The sequence below is a fragment of the Mastomys coucha genome, unplaced genomic scaffold, assembly GCF_008632895.1.
Source record: "Mastomys coucha isolate ucsf_1 unplaced genomic scaffold, UCSF_Mcou_1 pScaffold23, whole genome shotgun sequence".
NCBI classification, from domain to species: Eukaryota; Metazoa; Chordata; class Mammalia; order Rodentia; family Muridae; genus Mastomys; species Mastomys coucha.
In genome coordinates this window covers 42,500,754-42,523,913 of record NW_022196906.1, presented here as the reverse complement: position 1 = coordinate 42,523,913, position 23,160 = coordinate 42,500,754, and the positions used below count along the sequence as shown (strand labels likewise).

Below are 23,160 nucleotides of genomic sequence, written 5' to 3'. Positions count from 1 at the left end.
CTCAGAAATCCGCCTGCCTCTGCCTCCCAAGTGCTGGGATTAAAGGTGTGGGCCACCACTGCCTGGCTAACAGTGTACTTTCAATCATGTCAGTTCACATTTTGGTAAGGTTGCCCATTTTATAGCATCTTCTGTAGATTTGCCTTGATATATTGCTAAACTGCTATCAACATAGATTATGCTATAGAGGCCTGTGAATATTAATTAGTTCCTTTGTCTGCTTTCTATAACCAGATATTGTACATGTCCAGGCTCTGTGCTTGTATTAAAAGTTCCACTAAGTAGTCATCATCAATTGAATTTTTGACTTGAAATCAGTTTCAGGATTGAAATCAGTTTCCAGGCCTCTTCTCTCTCCCAGGAAGTTCAGACTAATAAGCATCTCAAAAGTCCCAACCATATAATCATGTGGTTGACCTTTGCATCCTGGCCTAGGGAAGGTCCCATCCAGTTACCTTAGTAGTTTTCAGGGCTTACCATTTGAAGATAATAATGAAGATACTTTTACAACTTGAATTCTTAGAATTTAAGCTTTTCCTCAGAGTTAGGAACAAAGGCCCAAATTCTTTACTATCCAACACCAAGTCTAAATAGAAACTACTATAGGAGGAAATTTCTGGAAACCATCATTCTACCTTAGCTAAACTGAGATAGCACAAAGCTACTGTGGCACCACTGAATGCATATCAAGAAAATATTGCTAGGTAGCTTTCCCACTTGTTTCTCTTCCACCACCAACATACATACCACTTCCAGGGCTTTTATCTTTCTCTTGGACTTCAGTTTGGAGTACTACAGTTTACAATATTCTCTCTTCAAAAAGTCGAACTCAAAGAAATGGGCTTAGCAAGAACCTGGGATAGCCAGGCAGTGATAGCCCTCGCCTTTAATCCCAGCACTTGGGAGGAAGAGGCAGGCAGATTGCTGAGTTCGGAGCTAGCCTCGTCTACAGAGTGAATGCCAGGGCAGCCAGGGCTACACAGAGAAATGCTGTCTCGAAAAAACAAAAAAAGAACCTGGGATAGGGAGTTGACAGAAATGGGAGATCCATGTAATTTTGTTCCCCATTGCTGTGATAATTGGACAAAAGTAGGCAGAAAGGATTTAGCTCACAATTTCAGGTTACAGTCTATCATTGTAAGGAGGTCAAGATAGAAGAAACTTGAAGCAGTCATGTTATATTCACAGCCAAGGGCACTTCTCTTTTCTTACACAAACCACAATTTCTTGCTTAAGGAATGGTGCCACCCATAGTGGACAAGTCTTCCCATTTAATGTAATCTATATTATTCATTAAAAACATATCCATGGACCACTCTGATCTAGACAGCCCTTTACTGAGATTTCCTTCTGAGGTGATTCTAGATTGTGTCAGGTTGACAAAACTAAACAGTGGTGCTAGAGAGATGACTCAGTTGTTAAAGAACACGTGCTGCCCTTCCAGAGGATCAGAGTTTTGGTTCTCAACGACTATACTGGGCAGCTTACAACCCAATGTATGTAACTGCAGCTCTTGGTGTCAATGGGTACCCACATATACTTGGCACACACATATACATACATACCAGTAAATAAAAATAAATCTTAGAAACAACTCTGTAACTGTAAAGGTACAGTATCTGCTCAGGATACCTCAAGATCAAGTTCTCAGTACAAAGGAGACTTTATTTGTGCCAGAGAGACAAAGGGTGAGGAATAAGACTGTCTTAGGGTTTCATTGCTGTGAAGGGAGATGACCAAGGCAACTTTTATAAAGGCAAACATTTAACTGGGGCTAGCTTAGTTTTAGAGATTCAATCTATTATAATGGTGGGAAGCGTGACAACATGACGACAGACATGGTGGTAGAGGATCCAAGATATCTTGATCTGCAGGCTGCAGGAGACTGTCACTAGGCATAGCTTGAGTTTTGAAGACTTCAAAGCCCATCCCTACAGTGACACACTTCCTCCAACAAGGCCACACCTACTAATAGTGCCATTCCCAATGGGCCAAGCTTTCAAACAGTCTGTGAGGGCCAAGCCTATTCATACCATCACAAAGAGACAAAGGAGATTGAGGATGAGGGAGAAGGGAAAGGAAACAGGATAGGGAGAAGGGTTTTTTTTATCCTAGAGAGGGATAAAGGACAGCCTCCGGATAGAGAGGAGACACATGTGGCCTGTAGGAAAATGATGGATTGTAAAGGTGAAAGGGGAAGCCCCATGTTTGGATGAGGTGTTTAATTTTAATTGGGTATGTTAATTAGGTGAGCCAAAGGGAGTTTTTGATTGCTGGACTTTAACACTTTGATAGCTGGTCTTGATTTTCAGAAGGAGGGGTTAGCCAAATAAGAGAACAGACGTTGGGGACTAGTTTTAAAACCATAATCTATCAGTTTTCTAGCAAGGCAAAAGAAATCAGGGAGAAGGCAAGGCCTGCCAGAGTCATGCTCTCCATACTTGTGCCAGCTAGAGTCTCTTTACTAACCATTACAGAGCAGAAAGTTTCAATTAGAGAAATAAGTCTTACTGATATCTTGCCTAGTGTGATGAGTACCATAATATTAATGTGTATTTCAAAAGTTTTGTCACAAGGAATTAAGAATTTGTGGTGAAGGTGATGGATTTGCTAGTTATCCCTATTAGATTATCCTACAACATATTTCCTTCTCTTATGAGTTATTTCTTAATAAATGTCTGAACATTTACACAATTTTGAGGTTTCATTATGATCTGGGTTTTGCTGTTTGCATAATTCAAAGCTCTTTATATCCTATGTCTCTAATGTAATATAATATGTCAATTTTGTCCTCAGTTTATGATGATAAAACCAAAGCAAGTTTTATCATACTACCTTTAATAACATTATATAGTTATACTTTAAAACTTTTTATATTACTAAGGAGAAGTGGTTGGCAAATATAAAATCATGCTGCCATGTTTAGCTTGAGTGCTAGCATATTGATATGTAAATGTGAGTTCCCTTTTTAGAAACTAGCATTTATAAAACTGTTACTGCATGCTAAGCTACTTTCAACCATTTTCTAGAAGAGAAATTTGGTACCTTTCCAAAGATAGAATGAGTGGAGCCTAATTCATATCTAATGAGTCTAATGCTAGAAATCAGGTTCTTTGATTCTATGCTTACTTTAATTAGGTGTGACAGCATAAGGGGAGATGTAATTGATTTTGATATTATGGCTTGTTGTTTGAAACTTTTTTTCCCTTTTGAAAAAGAGTCTCATAGAATCCAGGCTGGCCTTGAATCCCCTTTATGTCCATGGATGGCCTTGAAGTCAAGATTCTGCCTCCATTCCCCAAGAGCTGAGATTACAACTGAAAGTCACCTCTCCTGGGTTTACTTTTGTAAAATAAGAAATTGTGGGACAGCAGGATGCCTGGGGGATTAAAGCACTTGCAGCATAAGTCTAATGACCTCAGTACAATTCCCTAGAATTCACATAAGAAAGCTGATGTGGTGGTACACATCCATAATCCCAGCATCCCTTCTTCAGTGAGATGGAGGCAGAGACTGGAGAACTGCCTGAAACATCAAAGGTCAGCATGTCCCGAGTCTATAGCAAGGCAGAGACAGTGAGATGGTGCCTCTAAACAAGGTGGGAGAAACCTGACCTCCGAACATTGTTCTCTGATCTTCAGAGGCCATGGCTTACAGTTGTACCCATCCCTACATGCCATATATACAAACACCACAACAAAAATAATAAAGTAAAAAAAATAATGTTTGGTTTTGTAATTTCAGTATTTTTCCTCTCTAAATGATAATAGAAAAGGTTGCAGGGTTCTAGCTACGTAGGCAACTATCGCCGTTTGAGTCCCAATAAATGAAATGCAAAATAGGACTCATTGTAACATTTTTGCTAATTCTGATTTTGATATACAAAGATGTATTGATATTCCATTTTAAAATATGAGTAGTTGGCTTTTTTTTAAAGTTTTTAATCCCTTAGAACAAAGAATATACTTGCACGGTTCAAAACCAAAAAATATCTCCATTGAGAAATACCACACTTCTAGCCTGCTCCTTACCATTTTCCAGCACGTAATCATGTTATTAGTTGAGTGGCATTCCAGCGTTTCTTTGTTCTCATCTCTCCTCTCTTTCTTGCATATATGGTCATTTTGTGCTTAACAGCATAATCAAGATGTCTTGAGTTATGATTGTTTTTGTTTTTGTTTTCTTGTTTTCTCAAGACAGAGTTTCTCTGTATAGCCTTGGCTGTCCTGGAACTCACTCTGTAGACCAGGCTGACCTCGAACTCAGAAATCTGCCTGTCTCTGCCTCCCAAGTGCTGGGATTAAAGGCATGTGCCACTACCGCCTGGCCAAGTTATGATTTTTTTGAATGCAATTTTTGTTTATCTGGCAAAAAAATGCCATTCAGCAAATTTGCATAATTAAGAAAACTTTACATGCCTTATTACTTTGCTTTATCTTGACATGAGTGTACATTATAGTAGCCTTTAGAAAAACAAACAAGCATAATGGTCTTTGCCTCGGAGACAGGGCTGGGAGTTGGAGTTGGGGGTGAGCTAAATCCTGATGGCAAAGACATAGGCTTTTTTTTCTCCATTTGTTCCATTATCTCAGTACTAACATATTTCACAGATGGGAAACTAGTCATTTCCTTCCCCATCAAAGAAACAGCTCTAAATACAAAATAAAGTGCCCTAATTTTAGGTTTTTGGGTTTTTTTGTTTTTGTTTTTGTTTTTTGTTTTTTGTTATTTTTTTGAGATAGGGTTTCTCTGTGTATCCCTGGCTGTCCTGGAACTCACTCTGTAGACCAGGCTGGTCCTGAACTCAGAAATCCACCTGCCTCTGCCTCCCACGTTCTGAGATTAAAGGTGTGCACCACCACTACCCGGCTAATTTTAGAACTTAAAACTACCTTAGATTTGCCAGTCTCAGCTTCCTGAGTTTGGATACAACTTGAGCGGCTGCCTCAGGCTCCTGACACCAGGACCTTCCTGCTGAGAAGGGCTGTATTATTTACTGACCTGTGAGCTGAAGTACCCTGGCCCCCCCCAACAACCTCTCCCAAACCCTTAAAAGCAAACACACAACCCCCTACTTCAATGCATTGAGAGTATTTACTGTGTCCCCGTGTAATGAGCATCAACTAACTTGGTAAGTTGGTTCTTTAGCGTTTGTGTTGTTTTTCCATGAGAATAACAAAGCACCCAAGACAATCAACTGGTCATGAAGAATGGTTTGTTTTCAGCCCTTGGTTTTAGAGGTTTAAGTCTGTGGTCAGGCGGAGTCACTGCTGCTGGGCCTGTGGTAAGGTGGTGCAGGGTGGCAGGGAGTGTGCAATGGAGCCAAGTTCTACCAACTCATGGCTGAGATGAGGCAGAGCAGGAGGGAGGAGTGCAGGATCACCAGGCCCCTTCAAGATGTGTCCAATGACTGGAAGTCCTGTCACGAGGTCCCACCTTTCAAAGTTGTCACAAGCTGTCAACACGATGCTGGGACCAAGACTGAAACACTCTGACCTTTGACGGACTTTCAGACACAAATCTCAAAGCTTCATTGTAGAGTGCTCTGTACAAGTTAACTACTTGGTATGTGTTTGTTAAACCGAGTTGACATAAATGCAGTTCAGATTTCATAAAAATCGGAGTGGCCATGTATACAGATGTGCTCTGAAGATACTTTTAAAAAAGGCTTATTAGTTTTAATAATGGATGTGGGGGATGTGGGGATGAATGGATGAATTTAAAAAAAAATATTTCTGGAGCCAAGCATGTTATCTTATACTTAATCCCAGGAAGACTGTCATGAGGTTGAGGCTAGCCTGCACTTCATAATGAGTAAAACCCTGCTTCAAACAACCAAAAATAAACCAGACAGAAACCAAAACTGTTTCTGTAACAGAAAACAGAGACAGTGGGTGCAATTTATGGGTCATGAGCCCTCCTCCCCAGGAAAGGACCCATCTCTCAGCTAAAGTAACAATATTCTAGCCTTTGTCACATGGCGGCTTTCTATAAGTCTAAAATGGTCATAGATATGGTGGGGAAGACATTAGCATACTTACCCATGCTCTCTGCTTTGGCAAAGCTGTGCATACATCTACATCCATTTTCCTTTACCATTTTCTATTTTACAATTTCTTTAGAATTTAGGAAAAATAAGTTATTTATGATAAGAACACTAAATCTGTACTTGTCATTGTAACAGGAACACGTTATCTTAGCTGAATAAATGTGAAAGGTTCTAAAACTCGCACACATAATTTCTGTTTATTTTTGAGACAGGGTTTCCTGTGGCTATTTACATAGCTATAATTTTTCATTGTTACATGTAACCATTCATTGTTAAAAAAAATCATGGGCATGGCTATTTAGGATATAAGTTGTTAAATACCATCACCAAAAGTGTAATTAAAAAAAAAACCTATATTTGTGCTGTGTGTGTGTGTGTGTGTGTGTGTGTGTGTGTGTGTGTGTGTTTTACTGGTGCCCAGTAAGGTTTGAAGAGGGCAACACAGCCCTTGGAGCTGGAGTTCCATCCCCTGCAAGAACAGCAAGTGCTCTTAACATTTGAGCCATCTCTCCAACCCCAAAATGTTATTCTTTCAAAAAGTAGGGAAATAGTACTTTAAACTGAGAATAAGCTCCGCTGATTCAAATTCCTATATAGCCAGGTGTGGCGTTGCACACTTTTAATCCCAGCACTTGGGGGGCAGAATTCCAGACCAGCTTAGGTTCTGTAGCGAGTCTCTTTGTCAAAAAAAAAAAAGTTTCTATACTGCAATAGAATTCTCCTTCCTATGAATAGGGCCACAAATGATTACAAACTAAACACAGTATGATCCATTAGGTAATGCCATTATAATGTACATATCCATTCTGTAGTAAAATTGTACATGTAATTTGCCACGTGTTTCCATGATTTTTCCGTTTCTCTGGTGAAGCTTGGCAGGACGCGGTGGAGTAGCTGAAAACCACTTGTAGGTTGCAGCACCCCTAAAGCTCTGATTAGGCAACAATGTTTGTCTCACAAAACCAGCTCACCGGGTAGGAATAACTATGCCACCAACCACAAGCTCTGTAATTACTGGTAACACAGCTTTCAGAAAAAGACATAGAGTACGTGATTCAAGACTGAGCACGTTTGTGACAAAATTGCCCTTTGCAGAGGCGTTTGCCACTGAGCTAAAATATAAGATCCCCGCAGAGGCCCCTTCGAGCGTAGGTGATGAAAACCCTATCTATTGTGGGAGATTAAGGACCCGTCTATTAAAACCCGAGTAGTTGACAAAAGCAGAATAGAGGACAGAACAAGCAGAGCTATTCCAATTCGCTTCAGTGGGCTGCAAAAGGTAGAATAGTATAGGATCTAACAACTGAGACACATCCTACACATCCTGGCATCCTAGAAAACTAGACAAGGCTTCTGCCAGTAATGGGAAAGGAACATTTATGGAACACCTAATATGTGCGAAGTCATCTTTCAGCCTAGAGACCATTTAAGGACTCCTAAACGATGATGGCGGAATTAGTCTTGTAGCTCAAAAGAGCACGTCAGTCGGATTCCAAGTAAGCAAGAAATATACTCAATACGTGGAAGGGAGGGGCAGGTAAAAAAAAAAAAAACGGAGGGAGGTAGCAATAAGGAAAAGGTACATTAAAAAAATTCTTAAACATATAACCATATTTTTTTCAAAGTAAAACCTCTTCAACTTCTTAGCTTAGAACTAATAAAAACTCAGGAATGATATCTCCTGGAAACAGACAAACTTTAGCGGTGAGACACTAGCAAGTCCCTTAACATCCGAAAACACGTGGCGGGGGAGGGGAGCTGGAGGCTGGACCCAGGACTCTCACTCCCATCAGCCCTTTCGGCAGCCGAGCGTAGCTGTGGAGGGCGAGCCGATGCCTAGCATGCCGGAGCTTGTAGTCTTCTCCCGGCACCTCCCCGTGGGTTTGCGACGTTTAGCGACTGTGGCGCCTGCGCGCGCTGGGCCGGCGGGGCTGGGGCCGTGGAGGCTCGTGCCGGGTGATGCTAGGCGTATCCCTGGGCGCCAGGCTGTTGCGGGGCGTGGGCGGCAGGCGCGGGCAGTTCGGGGCGCGAGGTGTCAGCGAAGGTAGCGCAGCCATGGCGGCAGGGGAGAGCATGGCTCAGCGAATGGTCTGGGTGGACCTGGAGGTGAGAGTGCGGCTGGGGCGGAGAGGGTGCGGGGAGGCGAGCGCAGATTCGCGCGTGGGACCGAGGGACTCCCCTGTCCCGGGAAGCAGCAGGAATCTGGGTGTCAGGTGCGACAGGTGAGCAGGACCCTAGAAGCCCAAGCCAGGAGTTTTGCGGGGTTCTGGGACTGTGCTGGACTGTGGGGTTTCTTTCCATCTGGGTGGAGCCATCCATGTGTCTTTCCTCTCCCTAGCCTCGACCTCCACCCAAAAGTGAATTTGCGTTACGCGTTAGTGTCTCTGAGTTCAGGATCGTGAGTGAGAGTGGGGGCAGCGACTCTGAGCCCTGCTCCGTCTCCACCTCCTAGCCTTAAAAGACTAGGTTGCCTAAGCTAGGACTCAGGAGATGACTCAGCCTTACTCCTCATTCCATAAAAGAGAAAATTGAGGCCCCATTGGAAGATTCAAGTTACTCAAAGTCCACCGGGGGGAACAGAACCCTTCTTAGTTTTAACGCATTCATACGTAGGCCTCTCTTAACTCCAGTTTTCTCCTTACGAACCGAGTTTAGTAGTTAACTTTTTTGTTGGGAAAACTTAGGGAAACCTTTGTAAACCTCGGAGAGGTAATGTAGTGAGCTCACTTCTCTGTAATCAAGTGCTGTATTCATCCTGCTTACTTTGCATCTGTTCCCAGCACAGATAGAGTGTTTGACAGTAGCTGGCCCACAGTGCGTCCCTTTAGCAGTCTCTGAGCACTCAGAACTTAGTACCCTGAGTACTTTTCAGAAACACCATTACTGATCGTAGAATGTAAGCTTGGTATACACAGAGGGATTTCTATTAAATAGACTTGGGCAGAAGAGGTTTAAAGAAAGGTGGTTTCATGTGTTACATGCTTATTTATTTATGTTTTGCAGATGACAGGATTGGACATTGAGAAGGATCAGATTATTGAAATGGCCTGTCTGATCACTGACTCTGATCTTAACATTTTGGCTGAAGTAGGTGATGCCGTGTAAATACATTCATACCACTTAAAGGGCACTGGGGATCTAAAGGTGCCGCCTTCTGATCTAATTGGAAAACTTAGCAGATTGAGGTCCATGTAGATTAAGGCCCAGCGCAATATACTCGGACAATGTAATATACCATGTTAGAGTTGTATTGGAACCAACATAATCCACTTCATAACTGGGTTACGTTTTCAGCTCAGATTTACAGAATCCCCCTCCCCCCAAGGCTACAACAGTTCTGAAGGATTTACATGTGTATTCTTAGTCCTCAGGACGATAAGCTAGGCACTATTAATGATGTTCATTTTATACCTGAAGATATGGAGTTATAAGAGAGATTCAGGGGACTTGCTCAAGAGTGTTTGGTTAGGTATTGGGGAAGCTGATAAACTACTCTCTAAACTCAGGCAGTCTCAAGTGCTCCCAGCCAGCTGTGTCCTCATCAGCCTTGGTGTCCCCTGTATCCCTTGCCAGAGTCTCCCCTGGTTAGTTATGTCCTAACTTTGGCTTTAATTCCATATATAGTCCCCCTTTTACCATTCCATAGGGGATTGGTTCCAGGATTCTTCTTTAGGGACCAAAATCTCATTCACCTGTATATCCTCAAAGGAGATACAGTATTTCTTATATATTTTGAGTCACCTCTAGATTGCCTGTTACCATTCTTGTGCTTCCTATAGAATACCTGATAACGATGTTGGTGTGTGTAAGTAGTGTTTACACCGTGTTGCTTAGGGTATGTTAAGAAAAAAAGTATTCATATATGTTTCTTACAGACCAATGACGTTTCTGTCTGAGCTGGTTGACTCTTCCCTTGTTCCAGGTGGCTGATGGCCTTTTCAGCTAGACTGTGTGGTTCCTGCACATCTGTGCTAGGGTTTTAGAACATCTGTAGATGCACTTTTAGAATATGTTCTCATGATGATTTTATCAGCTGTGATAACACTCTGTTTATGCTGCTTTTAACTGAAACATTTAGCAGAACAAATAGAATAAACCTGTTGGCACTTGTATTTAAGCACCCATGAAGCATTTTAAAAGATGAAATCCCTGACCTTGATACCATCCTCAATATTCGAAGCCACTAAAAAACAAAATAGGCCAGGCATAGTGGCATGAGTCTTTAATCCAAGCACTTGGGAGGCAGTGACAGGTGGATGTCTGTGAGTCTGAGCCCAGCTTGGTCTTTATGGCTAGCTCCTGGCCAGTTGGGGCTACCTAATGGGGGTAGAGAGATGGCTCAGCAGTTAAAGCGTATTCTATTCAATCACGAAGACAAGAGTTTGTGACCTAGTACCCAGGTCTCACAGCACCCAAACCTCCACCTCCAAAGGACTTGATGGCCTGCTCCTGGCCTCCACATGTCTGGCCATACCAGACACATGCATACACATAGAAATCAAATGAAACAACAATAAAAGATGAAGCAGGTATGCCTGCGGAAAGAAGAGTCTAGTTAATAAATTAGGTTCACAGAGTGTGAGCTCGGTGGACGCTGGAGCCACAGACATTTCCTGTTTACAGTTAGGATGACTTTTCATTCCCTGGGCAAGCAAAAGGACTTATTATTCCCTGTTTAAGGCATTTTTAGCTGGGCATGATGTCACACACTTTTAATCTCAGCATTTCAAAAGGCAGAAACAGGGTGATCAGTGTGAGTTTGAGTCCAGGCTGGTTGACAGAGTAAGTTCCAGGTCATCTTGGCCTCTACAGTGAGATTCTGTCTCAAAACAACAACAGCAAAACCTAAAAAAAACCCCAAAAAAACAAAAAAATCATTTAGAGGTGAAATCCAGCCTTGTAGTGGCATCAGGCTTATCATCTCGTTGAGAACCATGAGACTATTTCTTATAGTTTTTATAACAGTCTCTTGTGTAAATCAAGCCCTGAGCTTTCGGTTTGTGCACTTATTTTTCTGACTTGGGATTTTTTTGGTGATGAACAGTCAAGTGTCTTTATTTTATCAGCCCTGTTTACTCTTGGCCAAAGAAGTGTTTTTCTTTTAGACTGTGGATGACCTGAAATGTGGTTTAATGGATCAGTTGGTGTGTGTCCATACCGTTGCTCGTGAATAGGGTGTTTGTTCAAAGGCTTAAGTCAGATGAGGATAAGGGTGTTAAGAAAAATACTTAAGGGCTGTCAGTTGCATGGGAAGTATGTTTTATTCTCATGGAAGAGTCTGAGGACAGTGTTGTTTGCTGGTAGAAGCATCCTGTTTTGCAAACTTAATTTGGAGTCTTAGTTTGCCCAAGGGCAGTCTAGAAGAGATCATTTGATTTATAGTATGTATTTCTGTTCTTCAATTTTTTTTTTTTTATAAACATAGCTTTATTTCTCCACCAAGATTGTTGACATCTGTTTTTGTATTTGGCTACAATTCAGTTTTAGATAACTGGTCTATTTTAGTACAGTTCTAGACTAGCTGTAGAGTTTACCCTATGGTGGCTCAGCAGGGAAGGCAAAGGCGCTTACTGCCAAGCCTGACGACTTGAATTTGATCCTTAGGAACCACGTGGTGGAAGGGGAGGACTAACTCCCAAAAGTTGTTCTCTGACCTGTGCGCACGCGCGCGCACACACACACACACACACACACACACACACACACACAGAGAGAGAGAGAGGAATGTATTGCACTTATGTTCTTGCATATAAATAAATAAGAACAATACATTTTAGAAAAAGAATATAAGATGTGTTGGTTATATAAGCTTTCGTTCATTCGGTGATTGGAGTGTGTGTTTACCGCCTTACTCCTTGCAGTCTCAGGTATTCTCTGCAGAAAGTTCAGGCAACTGTAATTTCTTGCATTCTGCTAGGACATGATAAGGAAAGTTAGACTTTCTTTCGACCTTTGCCTTTTAAGGTGAAACAAAAATCATTTGCTGAATTCCACTTGTTAGGCTCTCTAACACACTCATGATCTTATTCCCTGGGCCAGAGGGCTGGCCAGCTGGCTTGGTGGGTGGAAGCACTTGCCACCAACACTGATGGCCTGAGATTGGTATCAGAACCTGCTTGGTAGAAGGAAGAGGTGACTCCCACAGTTGTTCTCTTACTTCTATGTGCATGCTGTGTTCTAGAGAGAGAGGAGTGGGGAGATGGGACATGCACAGATAAAATTTAAGGGCTAGAGAGATGGTTCAGTTAGTTAAAGTAGTACACTGCTCTTACAGAGGACCAGAGTTCAGTTCCCAGCACCCATGTTGGTCAGCTCCACAGCTGACTGTAACTCCATCCGTGCTCCGTGGCCTTCAAGGACACCAGCACACATGTACAGAGGCACACAAGAATATACATAACTAAAAATAAAGTTTTTTTTTAAATTTAAAAAAAATAAGTAAATTGAACTGAAAATTCGAAAGCCATTTTTCTTTAGCTATCACTAGTTATTTCTATAAAAATGTTTCCTTTTAAAATATAAAACTTAAAAATACCAGTGTAAGTGTATCCACCATGCACAGAGAGCATCTGCTGTGTTTATTTGGTCCTCCTCCTCCTCCTCTTCCTCCTCCTCCTCCTCACAGCCTTATCTTCTTTTAAGTGTCTGCATTTTCTTTGTGTTTTGTGTGCAGATATAAATGAGCATTAAAAACAGCTTGTCTAGGTGATGGCTTAGTCAGTACAGTGCTTGCTGTGTAAGCAGAGAACCCTAACCAAGTTAGACCATCCCACTATATAAGGAGCCAGCCCAGCAGTGTGCTTCTGCAATCCCAGTCTCAGGGAGGTGGAAATAGGTGACTCTTTGGGGGCTTGCTAGCCAGCATAATTGGCAAGCCCAAGTTCCCAGGTGGATGGCCCCTGAGGAAGGCTGTCCTCTGAGCTCACATGCGTGTACATAGATGCCCTTCTCCCGGTATACTCATAAATAAACACAGTTTGAAAGTAGGGTTGTTTCTGTTGATTCTTTTGAGACAGGGTCTCACTCTGGAGCTCTGGCTGGCTTGGGACTTGCTATGTAGACCAGACTGGCCTCAAATTCAAAGAGACCCGTATTCGACTCCACCCAGCCTCTCAAGTGCAGTGATCCAAGGTGTACACCACCATGCCGATCGGGCTTCTGTCATTTCTTTATGACTAATGGCTTTTCCCACCCACAGGGCCCCAACCTGATTATCAAACAGCCAGATGAGTTGCTGGACAGCATGTCAGATTGGTGCAAGGAGCATCACGGGAAGGTAACATTACCAAATAACAGGATTGCTGCTTTGGGGATCGGTCACAAGCTTGTTGCTTCCCACATCTGACTCCTGTGCCCTTGGTGGATGGTGTTATAAAAGGGTTAGAGGACGGTGGCTTAGGCGAGTCTGGGCAGCTGCTTGCTTGTTCGCTCTTCACTCTGGGACCTCTCGAGATCACCTTCTCCTGAATGCCCTCTTTTTTTCTCTCTTCTACATTCAGTCTGTCGCGAACGTATTGTGGAGTTTCAAGTGTTACTCAAGTCAGTCTTTTGGATAAGGTTAGACCTCAGCCCGCAGAGAAGGGGGACTGCCGCTCTCCTGTTGGGAGCTGTTTCTTCCCAGAGGTTCTGTCCCTGGACTCTGAGCACTGTCTTTTATGACTGTGGAAGTGATATTAACAAATCAGGAACATGACTTAATTCAGTTCGGCTTCATTTAAGACACGAAATTGGCGTAAAAGATGGCAGTTTCAGCCATGCAGTGGTGGCGCACACCTTTAATCCCAGCACTTGGGAGGCAGAGGCAGGAGGATTTCTGAGTTCAAGGCCAGCCTGGTCTACAGAGTGAGTTCCAGGACAGCCAGGGCTATGCAGAGAAATCCTGTCTCGAAAAACAAAAAAAAACAAAAAACAAAAACCAACCAAACAAAAAAATGGCAGTTTCAGTTCAAACTTGAGCCCCCAAGAGTGGTCCAGCTGTGGTTAACATTTACCTGTTTTAGAAGTGAAGTTTCATTTTCTAGATACCTTTGCACACTGACTTGATGTGTTTGTGGTGGGGGCTGGGGATTCTGTCTTGCAGTCTGGCCTTACCAAGGCAGTGAAGGAGAGTACAGTCACACTGCGGCAGGCAGAGTATGAATTTCTGTCCTTTGTACGACAGCAGACTCCTCCGGGGCTCTGTCCACTTGCAGGTAAAATCCAATCCCATGTTCCTCTCGTAGATAGTCTTCTATAGTAGTGGTTCAAGAAACTGAAGTTCCAGAGAGACCAGCTGAGACCATCCTAGCCTTCCACTCACCTCATTCGGAGTACTCGTCCACTTTTGTATATCAGTGAAATGGCTTGGAACTCGATCTGAGAAACACACGTGAACTCAGCCCCCCCCCCCCCATGTTTTTATTATGGAAAAAAAGATGCCAGATGCACAGAAAGGTTGAATTTTGGTCATCGTTAATCTCTGCCGCCTTGGATTCCCCTTACATATTTTTTTGCTGTTTTTGGACATTTGCACACAAACTGCTGGCTTTGACATACTCCTCCTTCCTAATGTCCCTCCCAAGCAGCTCCTAAGAGTAAGGACATTGTCTTACGTGACACAGTATTATTAATGCATTGGAGATAATTAATCCCATTTAAGAATATCTGTGGTACCCAGCCCACATCTCAAGCACCCTCAAGTGTCTGTTTTTGAACTCAAAGTTAGTCGTTGCTCATATATATTTTATTCGGTTATTTTGTCTCTGGTTGGTTAGTCTAAAGTCATCCACCTATCTTTTTTTTTGCCCCTCTCTGTAACACTTGACTTTTTAAAGAGACCAGATCTACTATGGTAGGATTTTTAAAGGGTTGACATTTGACATTGTCAGAGGGAAGGTAATGTTCTGTGTGTGTGTGTGTGGGGGGGGGTGTTTGCATTTCTGTATGTAAATTAATGTGGTAACTAACATTTTAAAGACAAGGAAAAGTTTTGGCATTACACATAAGAGCATATATTGTATAATTTTTTTTTCCTTAGCCAATGCGGCTGATGTCTATTTTAAAGTTCTCATTGAAAAATCCAGTGTTTATAATATAAATTACTGTATGAAAGCATGAATGTAGATATGACTTGTTAAACATATTGGATTGTAAAATAAAGGTTTATCTACTATATGATTTGGTTAAATTTTTAGTGTTAGTAGTGTGGATTTTGTGACACTGGGAACAAGTTTGCACATCTGGTAGGAACTTGAAAAGAAACAGACTTAAACTCTTTAAGTGTATGGAGTGCTAGACGCTCATTCTGCCCACGAGAGGCCGCTTACGAGTTTATTGTGAACTAGACTGAGGACCTGCTGGGGAATCTGGATTTGTAACTACCATGAAGTACTCAGAGTTGATGGAGACATCCAGAGGTGCTTTTTAGGAACTATTTTGAAAAAAAAAAAAAAATTAACTTCCGTTTCAAGTATGATCTATGAATGTCTGTATCGTTCTGTACCCTGTTAGAAATGCGCAGACGCGGTATGCTTCCTGTCTTTCTAGGGAACTCAGTTCATGCAGATAAGAAGTTTCTTGACAAACACATGCCCCAGTTCATGAAACATCTTCACTATAGGATAATTGATGTGAGCACTGTTAAAGAGCTGTGCAGGTAAGGGCTGTATTTAGGGTCTGTCACATTGCCTGGTGTAGCATGTCTTAATCAAGAATTTGTAGAAAAGAATCAGCTAGAATGGAGGGCGCTGAGTGGGTGTTTGTCTTCCTCATTCCAGTCTCTTTTCCACATGGCTATATGTCTTCTCAGTGGCAGGGAAGGTATTTGTGGGCTCGCCCACTGGGAACACAGAGGCAAAAGACTCTGGTTCTCAGTAGCTCAGGCTCTAGTGAGTTGACAGAGGTGCAAAAAACACCTCCAAAAATAAGCTGCTCGAGGACCTGTGCAATGGGACTGCTCATGCAGAGCATGAGGGGGCCAGGAGGAGCTTAGTGGGCTGGAGTAGAAGGGGGAGTCAGAAAGCTTTATCTGGCACACAGCCTTTTGAATGAGATTTAGAGGTTTGAATGAGGAACGAGCATTCCTGAAGGCAAGCAGAGATGGGAGGGTGCTAGGGAATTGAAAGCTAAGACAAAACAGGTGCAGGGATGCTGGCATAGAGCACAGTTATTGTGTGTGCCTAGCATGCAGGAAGCTCTGCCCGATGATTGGATGAGGGACGAAAGAGAAGCGGTAGATGGGTTAGTGTTTCCAGCTGAAGCAGCTCAGGTGGATGATGGCACTGTTTGTTCCAAAAAAAAAAAAAAAAAAAAAAAGGAGAGACCGAGAATAAGAGCCACACCCATGGATGGGAGTGGAGGATGTGTGGTCCCATGTATAGTAACTTAGAAGTGTCTAATGGGTCCAGTGGAGATGCCCAGTAGTTAGATATGTAGGAGAGAAATTGTGGCAAGGGCTGGCTTGGTGTTAGAATCTTAGGAATCCTCTACATTGATAGGCTTGTTTAAAGAGAGTGTCTAGGGTGAAGAGAGGAATAGCCTCTCTCCATTGTGAATCACTTGGAAGAGGCTGGGGAATGTCGCTCAGTTGGTTGAGTGCTTGCTTAGTATGTCGTCAATCCCCTGCCTCATAAACCAGGCACGATGCCTGTTATAGTACTCTGGAGGTGGAGCTCGCGGATCAGGAGACCAGCCTGAGCTACCTGAGACCCTGTCTCAAACACACAGTAACCAGTAGATGAATGACTTGACGGTGATTGCTTAGTGTGCTTGAGATGGCCTCCTTTGAGAGTTTATAATTTCTACTGTGTATAGACGCTGGTATCCAGAAGATTATGAATTTGCTCCGAAGAAGGCTGCTTCTCACAGGTAAGAGTGGGATCTACCAAGGGTCTGCCAGTGTGACCCGCTCAAGCCCAGTTCTGACTTATAAACAATAACAGCCTCTCTACTCCATTCTTCCTAGCTGGGCAAAGGATACTCTTGAGTAGTGGAAGAAGGGAAACTTTCTCACTGAGCTTGCTGGTCGGGCTTCTTGATCCTGTCCTCAGTCTTTCACTTTTTGGTTTTTTTGTTGTTTTACTTTTAGTCCTCTAGTCTGTTACATTCTTAAAACTTGGTTTGGAAGTAAGATGAGACCATTTGTGACCATTGTGGAAACTGCCACTGTTGGTTCCCCGTCTCCCAGAGGATGGGCAGACAAGGGTGGCCCTCTGAAGTTCGAACACTGTAAACTCTTCTCCTACCTGGATACTTTCGCTTTTCTGGTGTGTCTGTGCTCGCAACTCCAGGCATATATCGTTTCTTTTAAAATTTGCAGCTATTTAGCAAGAAGAGCTGACTGGTAAGGACGGTCTGAGGGAAACATTTGGTTTCCTGATTTACCTACTTGATCACACTGAATATTGATCTGCTTCGTTGGTACTCTGTAGTGTACAGTTTGAGGCATCACAGGAAGGCCAGTCCCCGAGCTAGAATGGCCTTCTGTGTCTACAGGGACGTACCCAAACAGTAGTATACTAATCCATCTCCGAGATACTTTATTAGAAACAAGGTTTAGGAGTTTTGAGTATTGACTCTTTCAGATTTTATTGATTTTCTAATTATTTGTGTGTGTGTGTATGTGTGTGTGGGTGTGTGTATGCGTGTGTGTGTGTGTATGTATGTGTGTGTGTATGTGTGTGTATATGTATGTGTGTATGTATGTGTGTGTGTATGTATGTGTGTGTGTATGTATGTGTGTGTATATGTGTGTGTGTATATGTGTGTGTGTATGTATGTGTGTGTATATGTGTGTGTGTGTGTGTGTGTGTGTGTGTGTGTGTGGTACATGTGTGAAGGTACAGAGGACAACTTGCAGGAGTCAGGCCTGGAGGTTGAACTCAGGTCGTCAGGCTTGGCAGAAGTATCTTTATATCCACTGACCCATCTCACCAACTTCTTTTCAGTTTAGGAAGCTGATAGTTACCTACATTGCCCCATCATTATGTGCCTAAGTAGATTTGAAGAAGACTCGCCTCCGTAATACAGTAGGTAGACCTTTCTACAAGAGGGCATAACTCACAAATGTTTGTAAACTTACACAGTGATTAGGCCAGGCTTTGCCAAACAGTGGGTTCTGAAAGTACCTTGAGGTGTCTGGTCCGTTTCAGAGTTGAGGGTTTCGATGAGAGATGCACTGTTGGGGAAGCACCTGCCTCACGGTCATAAGCACTTAGACCTAGGCTCAGTCCCCAGAAGCCATGTCACAGTGCTGGGAGAGGTGGCACATGCTCTGCTGTCAGTGCTGAGGGCCAGACCTAGGCTCAAGTCCCCAGAATCCATGTCACAGTGCTGGGAGAGGTGGCGCATGCTCTGCCATCAGTGCTGAGGGCCAGACAAGGGCTCTAGCCTAGTTGGGGAGCTCTGGGCCAATAAAGAGACCCATGTCTCAAGAATTGGATGACATTCCTGAGGGTGATACCCTTGGTTGTCCTCTGCCCTACACATGCATACATACATATAGACATATATGTGAAAAAAGATGATTGATTATGCGTGTCTCCAAATAGTATTTCAAATTTATTCTTTGACAATATCATACACAGTTCCAATGTACCTTGATCATTTCTATCCCAGCTCCCCCCTTCCCATCACTACACCCCCTTCCCTTCAGACATTCTTTAAGTGTTCCCCTCCTGCCTTATGCCTTTTTTGTTTCTTTTCTTTTTTGTGGGGATGTGGGTGGGTTGAGACAAGGTCTCTCTGTATAGTCCTGGTTGTTTTAGAATATACTGTGTAGATCAGGCTGCCCTCAGAAACTCAAGAACTCTGCTTGCCTTAGACTAACTTCTTTGGTTGTTGTTTAACCTACTGAGTCACGCATGGATGTGGGTCATCCACCAGAAGAATATGGGTGGCCCTGACATGAAGAAAATGGACTTTCTCCTCTGGCAGCCATCACTTGACAATAGCTCTTCAGCTAGTGGTAGGAAGCTATATTTTTGAGTTTTAGTCCTCAACTAGACACACACACACACACACACACACACACACACGAGACTTAGGAAGAAAGTGGCTTATTGCCTTAGTCACAGAAATGAGTGCCACAAAACTTCCTCACTGACGTGCATGCAGTGAATTCTCTCCAAGAGGCCCCTTAGCCCACCACTGTGTATTAACTTACCACATCAGTTTAATAGTCATGGTTACTTGATTTCTCAGGCTTCAATGGCTGAGAAACAACATGTCAGAGAAGAAAGGCTATTAGGTGGAGGCAGGCTGCCACTGATCCCAGCACAAATTACCACAAGAGAGGAGGCAGAGCCTCCTTTATGGCTATGATCTGGATAATTGGTGTTCCTTAGGATGACTGAGTCAGGAGCTGTGGTGGGCATGTAGGTGTATTCTGCTTGGGGGTGTCCCTAACTATTGCATAGTGGTTCCCAGACTTTGGGGCTTCTGTTGCTGCTGGTAAGTTTTCCGTGAATGTGGTTGGTTGCCTTGCAGCAGTGGTGTTTGTGTAGTACAGGTTCTTCTTAGGAATTCATAGTATGCGTTAAGTTAGTAAATGCTTTGCAGAGAACATTAGAAAGGAAGTGGTTAATAGATCCCCTCCACCCGAAACGCACCCCAGTCCTCTGCACCGGTGTGGGGTTCTGATCTACTTTTAAAAGGTATATAGCATCTGCTCCTCTCCACACCAGCTGTGGCCACTGCCTGGCTCCTGGGTGACTTGTGACAAGTCACAGTTTTCATCTCTGGGGTTTGGGACATTTTTTTTTTTTTTCAGTGTGGTGTGTTTGCTTGTAGGGCACTGGATGACATTAGCGAAAGCATCAAAGAGCTTCAGTTTTACCGAAATAACATCTTCAAGAAAAAGACAGACGAAAAGAAGAGGAAAATTATAGAAAATGGAGAAAATGAGAAGCCTGTGGGTTGACGCCAGTTCTCAAGCCGCAGAGCCTGGCTCTCTGAAGCCACTTTAGCGTCTCTCTCTCTCTCCTCTCCTGCTGACCACTCGGCACAGCACCTTTTCTAAAGAGAAAAAAAAAATTCTTTTTTCCAGTTAACTTTGCATCTTCAGACACCTCAAGCAGACAAGGTATCACTATTCCGTTTCTTCTAAGACGCTGTTTCTGTTCCGACACAGCGGCTCCTTTGTAAGCTTCAGGCCACGCCCACCCCCTCAGCCCATATCTGCACTTGCTTATAGGTCATTCCTTTTGTTTGAATAATAAATAAAGCTAGTTCTATTGAAATGCAGCCCTTTCGGTACCATCTGCTCTTTACTCATTCAGTTGTTCGGGACAGGTTTTTTTTTAAGTAGTGAGGCTCAGGTTTCAATTCTCAAAGTGCAGTTGATGAACTAAACTGTGTGTTTAGAACAGGAAGTAAACTTACTTTACTTTTTGCTCTATGCATGAGAGTGGTTGTAAGATTTGGGCTCATCACTACCCAGTTAACAAGCTCTGGGACAGACCACTCTCTGCCGCGCTCAGGAAATTCAGGTAAGCAAACAGGGGTCTGTAAGTGGTCCCTAGCCTCTATTGGCTAGAGAATATGTACCAGGCAGTCTCTGTGTCGTGGTTATAGGCCAGAACTAGCCTGTTCCCTTAGGTAAGTAGCCAAGAAGGGATTTCAGTGTGAATATGTTAAGTCCCCAGTCTAGCTAGTCAAGACCACTAGATGGGTCTCACTGTGACTGGCATTCCCTGAAGGCTATTTAGAATTGGGAAAGGGTGGCGTGCCTCTCATCGAGAACCACCAGAAAGAGACTCTTAGGGTGGTCTCAAGTTATATCCTCATTCAGGTGTCAAGTTCTCGCATACATAGAATAGAATGGTCCTAATGCATGCTAGTTACCCATGCAGAGAGCCCCTAAGGAGTAGGCTTGAGCCGTCAATATCTTCACCTGAGATACACTTGAATGTCGCTTGAGTTGTATTTCCTAGGTATCTTGGGAGAGAGAAATGGAAGTTTTTGGTGAAACTTCTGCCAAATGAACAACATCAGCTTCAGGTTCACATATCTGATAAAAGTCTGAGGGGCTAGAGAGATGGCCCAGAGGTTAAGAGCACTGTCTCCTCACAACCCACCCGGCAAACTCCAATCTCAGGGATTCCGACACCTTCTGGCCTCTGTGGCTGTTGCATATGTGTAGTGCATAGACATGCATTCAAGCAAACACTCACACACAGAAAAATAGCTATAAAAATGTTGGAATAGATAAAGGGGCTGGAGAAATGGCTCAACAATGAACAGTGTACACTGCTCTTAAAGAGGACCAAGTTTGCTCTTCAGCACCATTGTTGGGTATTTCACAACTAATCTCTCCAGCTCCAAGGGATCTGGTGCCCTCTTCTGGACTCTGAAGGCACTGCACAGAGACGCTGCAAAGTTTGACCAGATCAGCGTTTTTTTTTTTTTTTTCCCAACCTTTCCACAGAGGTTGACACCAGATAATCCTGCATGTCCGATACTACATTATGATTCGTAACAATCGCAAAAAATGCAGTTATATATGATTCGTAACAATCGCAAAAAATGCAGTTATAAAGTAGCAAGGAAAATATATTTATGGTTGGGGCTCACCATGACATGAGGAACTGTATTAAAGGGCATAGCATTAGCAAGGTTGAGAACTACTGCTTTTTACTTAATGGCTTGAGCCAGGTGGTTCCTCTAGGTGGGCAGACTGCGTGTATGGCTTCAGTAGCGGGATCTGGATCCCAGTGTCTTGGCACCTTCTTTTGCCTTAGAATCTGGAGCATTCCAGAGGACTAAAGCAACATCAGATTTTAGGTGGAAACACCAAGCCTCCCTCCGCAGTACTAGGTAGCTCGGTGGCCATCATTAGTGGCACTTACTGTGCCCCCTGTGTCGGAGGCACAGGGCTTGATGCTCTAACCACGGCATTCAGGTTCATTCTAACAATTCTCTGAGTTGGGTCCCATTAACTTCACTTTACAGATACTGAACATTGAGGTTCAGGTAAGTGAACTTGCCAGAGCTTGAGACGCAAGGCCTATTCCTCACTGTACTGCCCCATCTGGTCTTCTAAAACACGGATGCCGGCATAAGCCACGTGGTCACATGCAGCTGTGGACAGTTTTCATCTAGTCCTCTAGTCCTCAACCTTCCCAGCGCTGCGACCCTTTTAACACAGTTAGATCCTCATGTCATGGCGAGCCCCGACCATACAGCTACTTCTGTTGCAACTTTATATCTGCAGTTTTGCCACTGTGATGCATTATAATGTATTCATCTGACATGCAGGACATCTGATAGGCGGCCTCTGTGAAAGGGTTGAGAACTAATGTAGTTAAAGTTTGCATGTGTCTCTGGGTGCGGTGCCCTCAGAGTCCAGGAGAGGCACCAGATCCCTCGGAGCTGGATTACCTGGTGCTTGTGAGCCACCCAACCTGGATGTTCCAGCATCTGACAGGGTGCTGGAAACCATGCTCCGGTCCCCTGCATTGTGGTAGCCACACAAATAGCTACCTTCCTGACTTAGCCCTTTGTTCCGTATCTTGTCTAATAGACCTGTCATTCTGAAATGAAGCCCATCTCACATTTAGAGGAATGACTGGCAGACAGGCCTGAAGGCGTGACACCGCTCACTACTTTTTACTGTGATTAAGAAGTGAGGAGTGTTCTGTACTGTGCCCGCACGTTGGGGTTTCTAGGGGATTCCCTGAAGCTCCAGAGTAATCTCTGTGACGTGAACATTGGTTTACATTGCAACCTCGGCTCAAAAACCTAAGCGTGTGTGCTCTGCAGAGGCCACTACTTTTGGGGCCTCTCACGTAGTGATTCCCCTGCAAGCTGTATTCCTGGGGTCATTAGGTGTACCTCTCCTACGGACGGCCCAGGAGATGACTGAAGCAGCATCAAGGGATGCTTTAGCACCGAAGCCAACAGCAGTTCACAGAGGTAAGATACCTCAGTGGTCTCATCTATCAAACAGTACTGTTCAAAACCAAAACCAACCAGACAAAGAGCTGACAAATGCAGAGAGAAACTGATCTTTGGCCACTTTTTTTTTTTTTAAGACAGGATCTTACTATATGGCTTTTACTTACCATGTAAACCAAGCTGGCCTTGAACTCATAGAGATCTGCCTTCATCTATGTCATACAGAACTCATCTACTTC

General features: G+C 43.4%; 2 protein-coding genes across 2 annotated transcripts in view; both read left to right on the top strand.

Moving 5' to 3' along the window:
• Positions 1 to 6,943, top strand: part of Rbm7 (RNA binding motif protein 7) — a 13,678-nt gene extending 6,735 nt beyond the window's left edge. The window contains exon 6 of the mRNA XM_031345689.1: positions 6,921 to 6,943. Coding sequence (XP_031201549.1) covers positions 6,921 to 6,943 — 23 coding nt within the window. The remainder of the gene's footprint in view (positions 1 to 6,920) is intronic.
• Positions 6,944 to 7,920: 977 nt separating this feature from the next.
• Positions 7,921 to 20,269, top strand: Rexo2 (RNA exonuclease 2). The gene is made up of 7 exons (XM_031344476.1): positions 7,921 to 8,155; positions 9,053 to 9,136; positions 13,248 to 13,325; positions 14,130 to 14,241; positions 15,575 to 15,683; positions 16,841 to 16,894; positions 19,817 to 20,269. The coding sequence occupies exons 1-7, from the start codon at positions 8,009 to 8,011 to the stop codon at positions 19,944 to 19,946; spliced, it is 714 nt and encodes a 237-aa protein (XP_031200336.1). The 5' UTR covers positions 7,921 to 8,008; the 3' UTR covers positions 19,947 to 20,269.
• Positions 20,270 to 23,160: the final 2,891 nt, after the last annotated feature.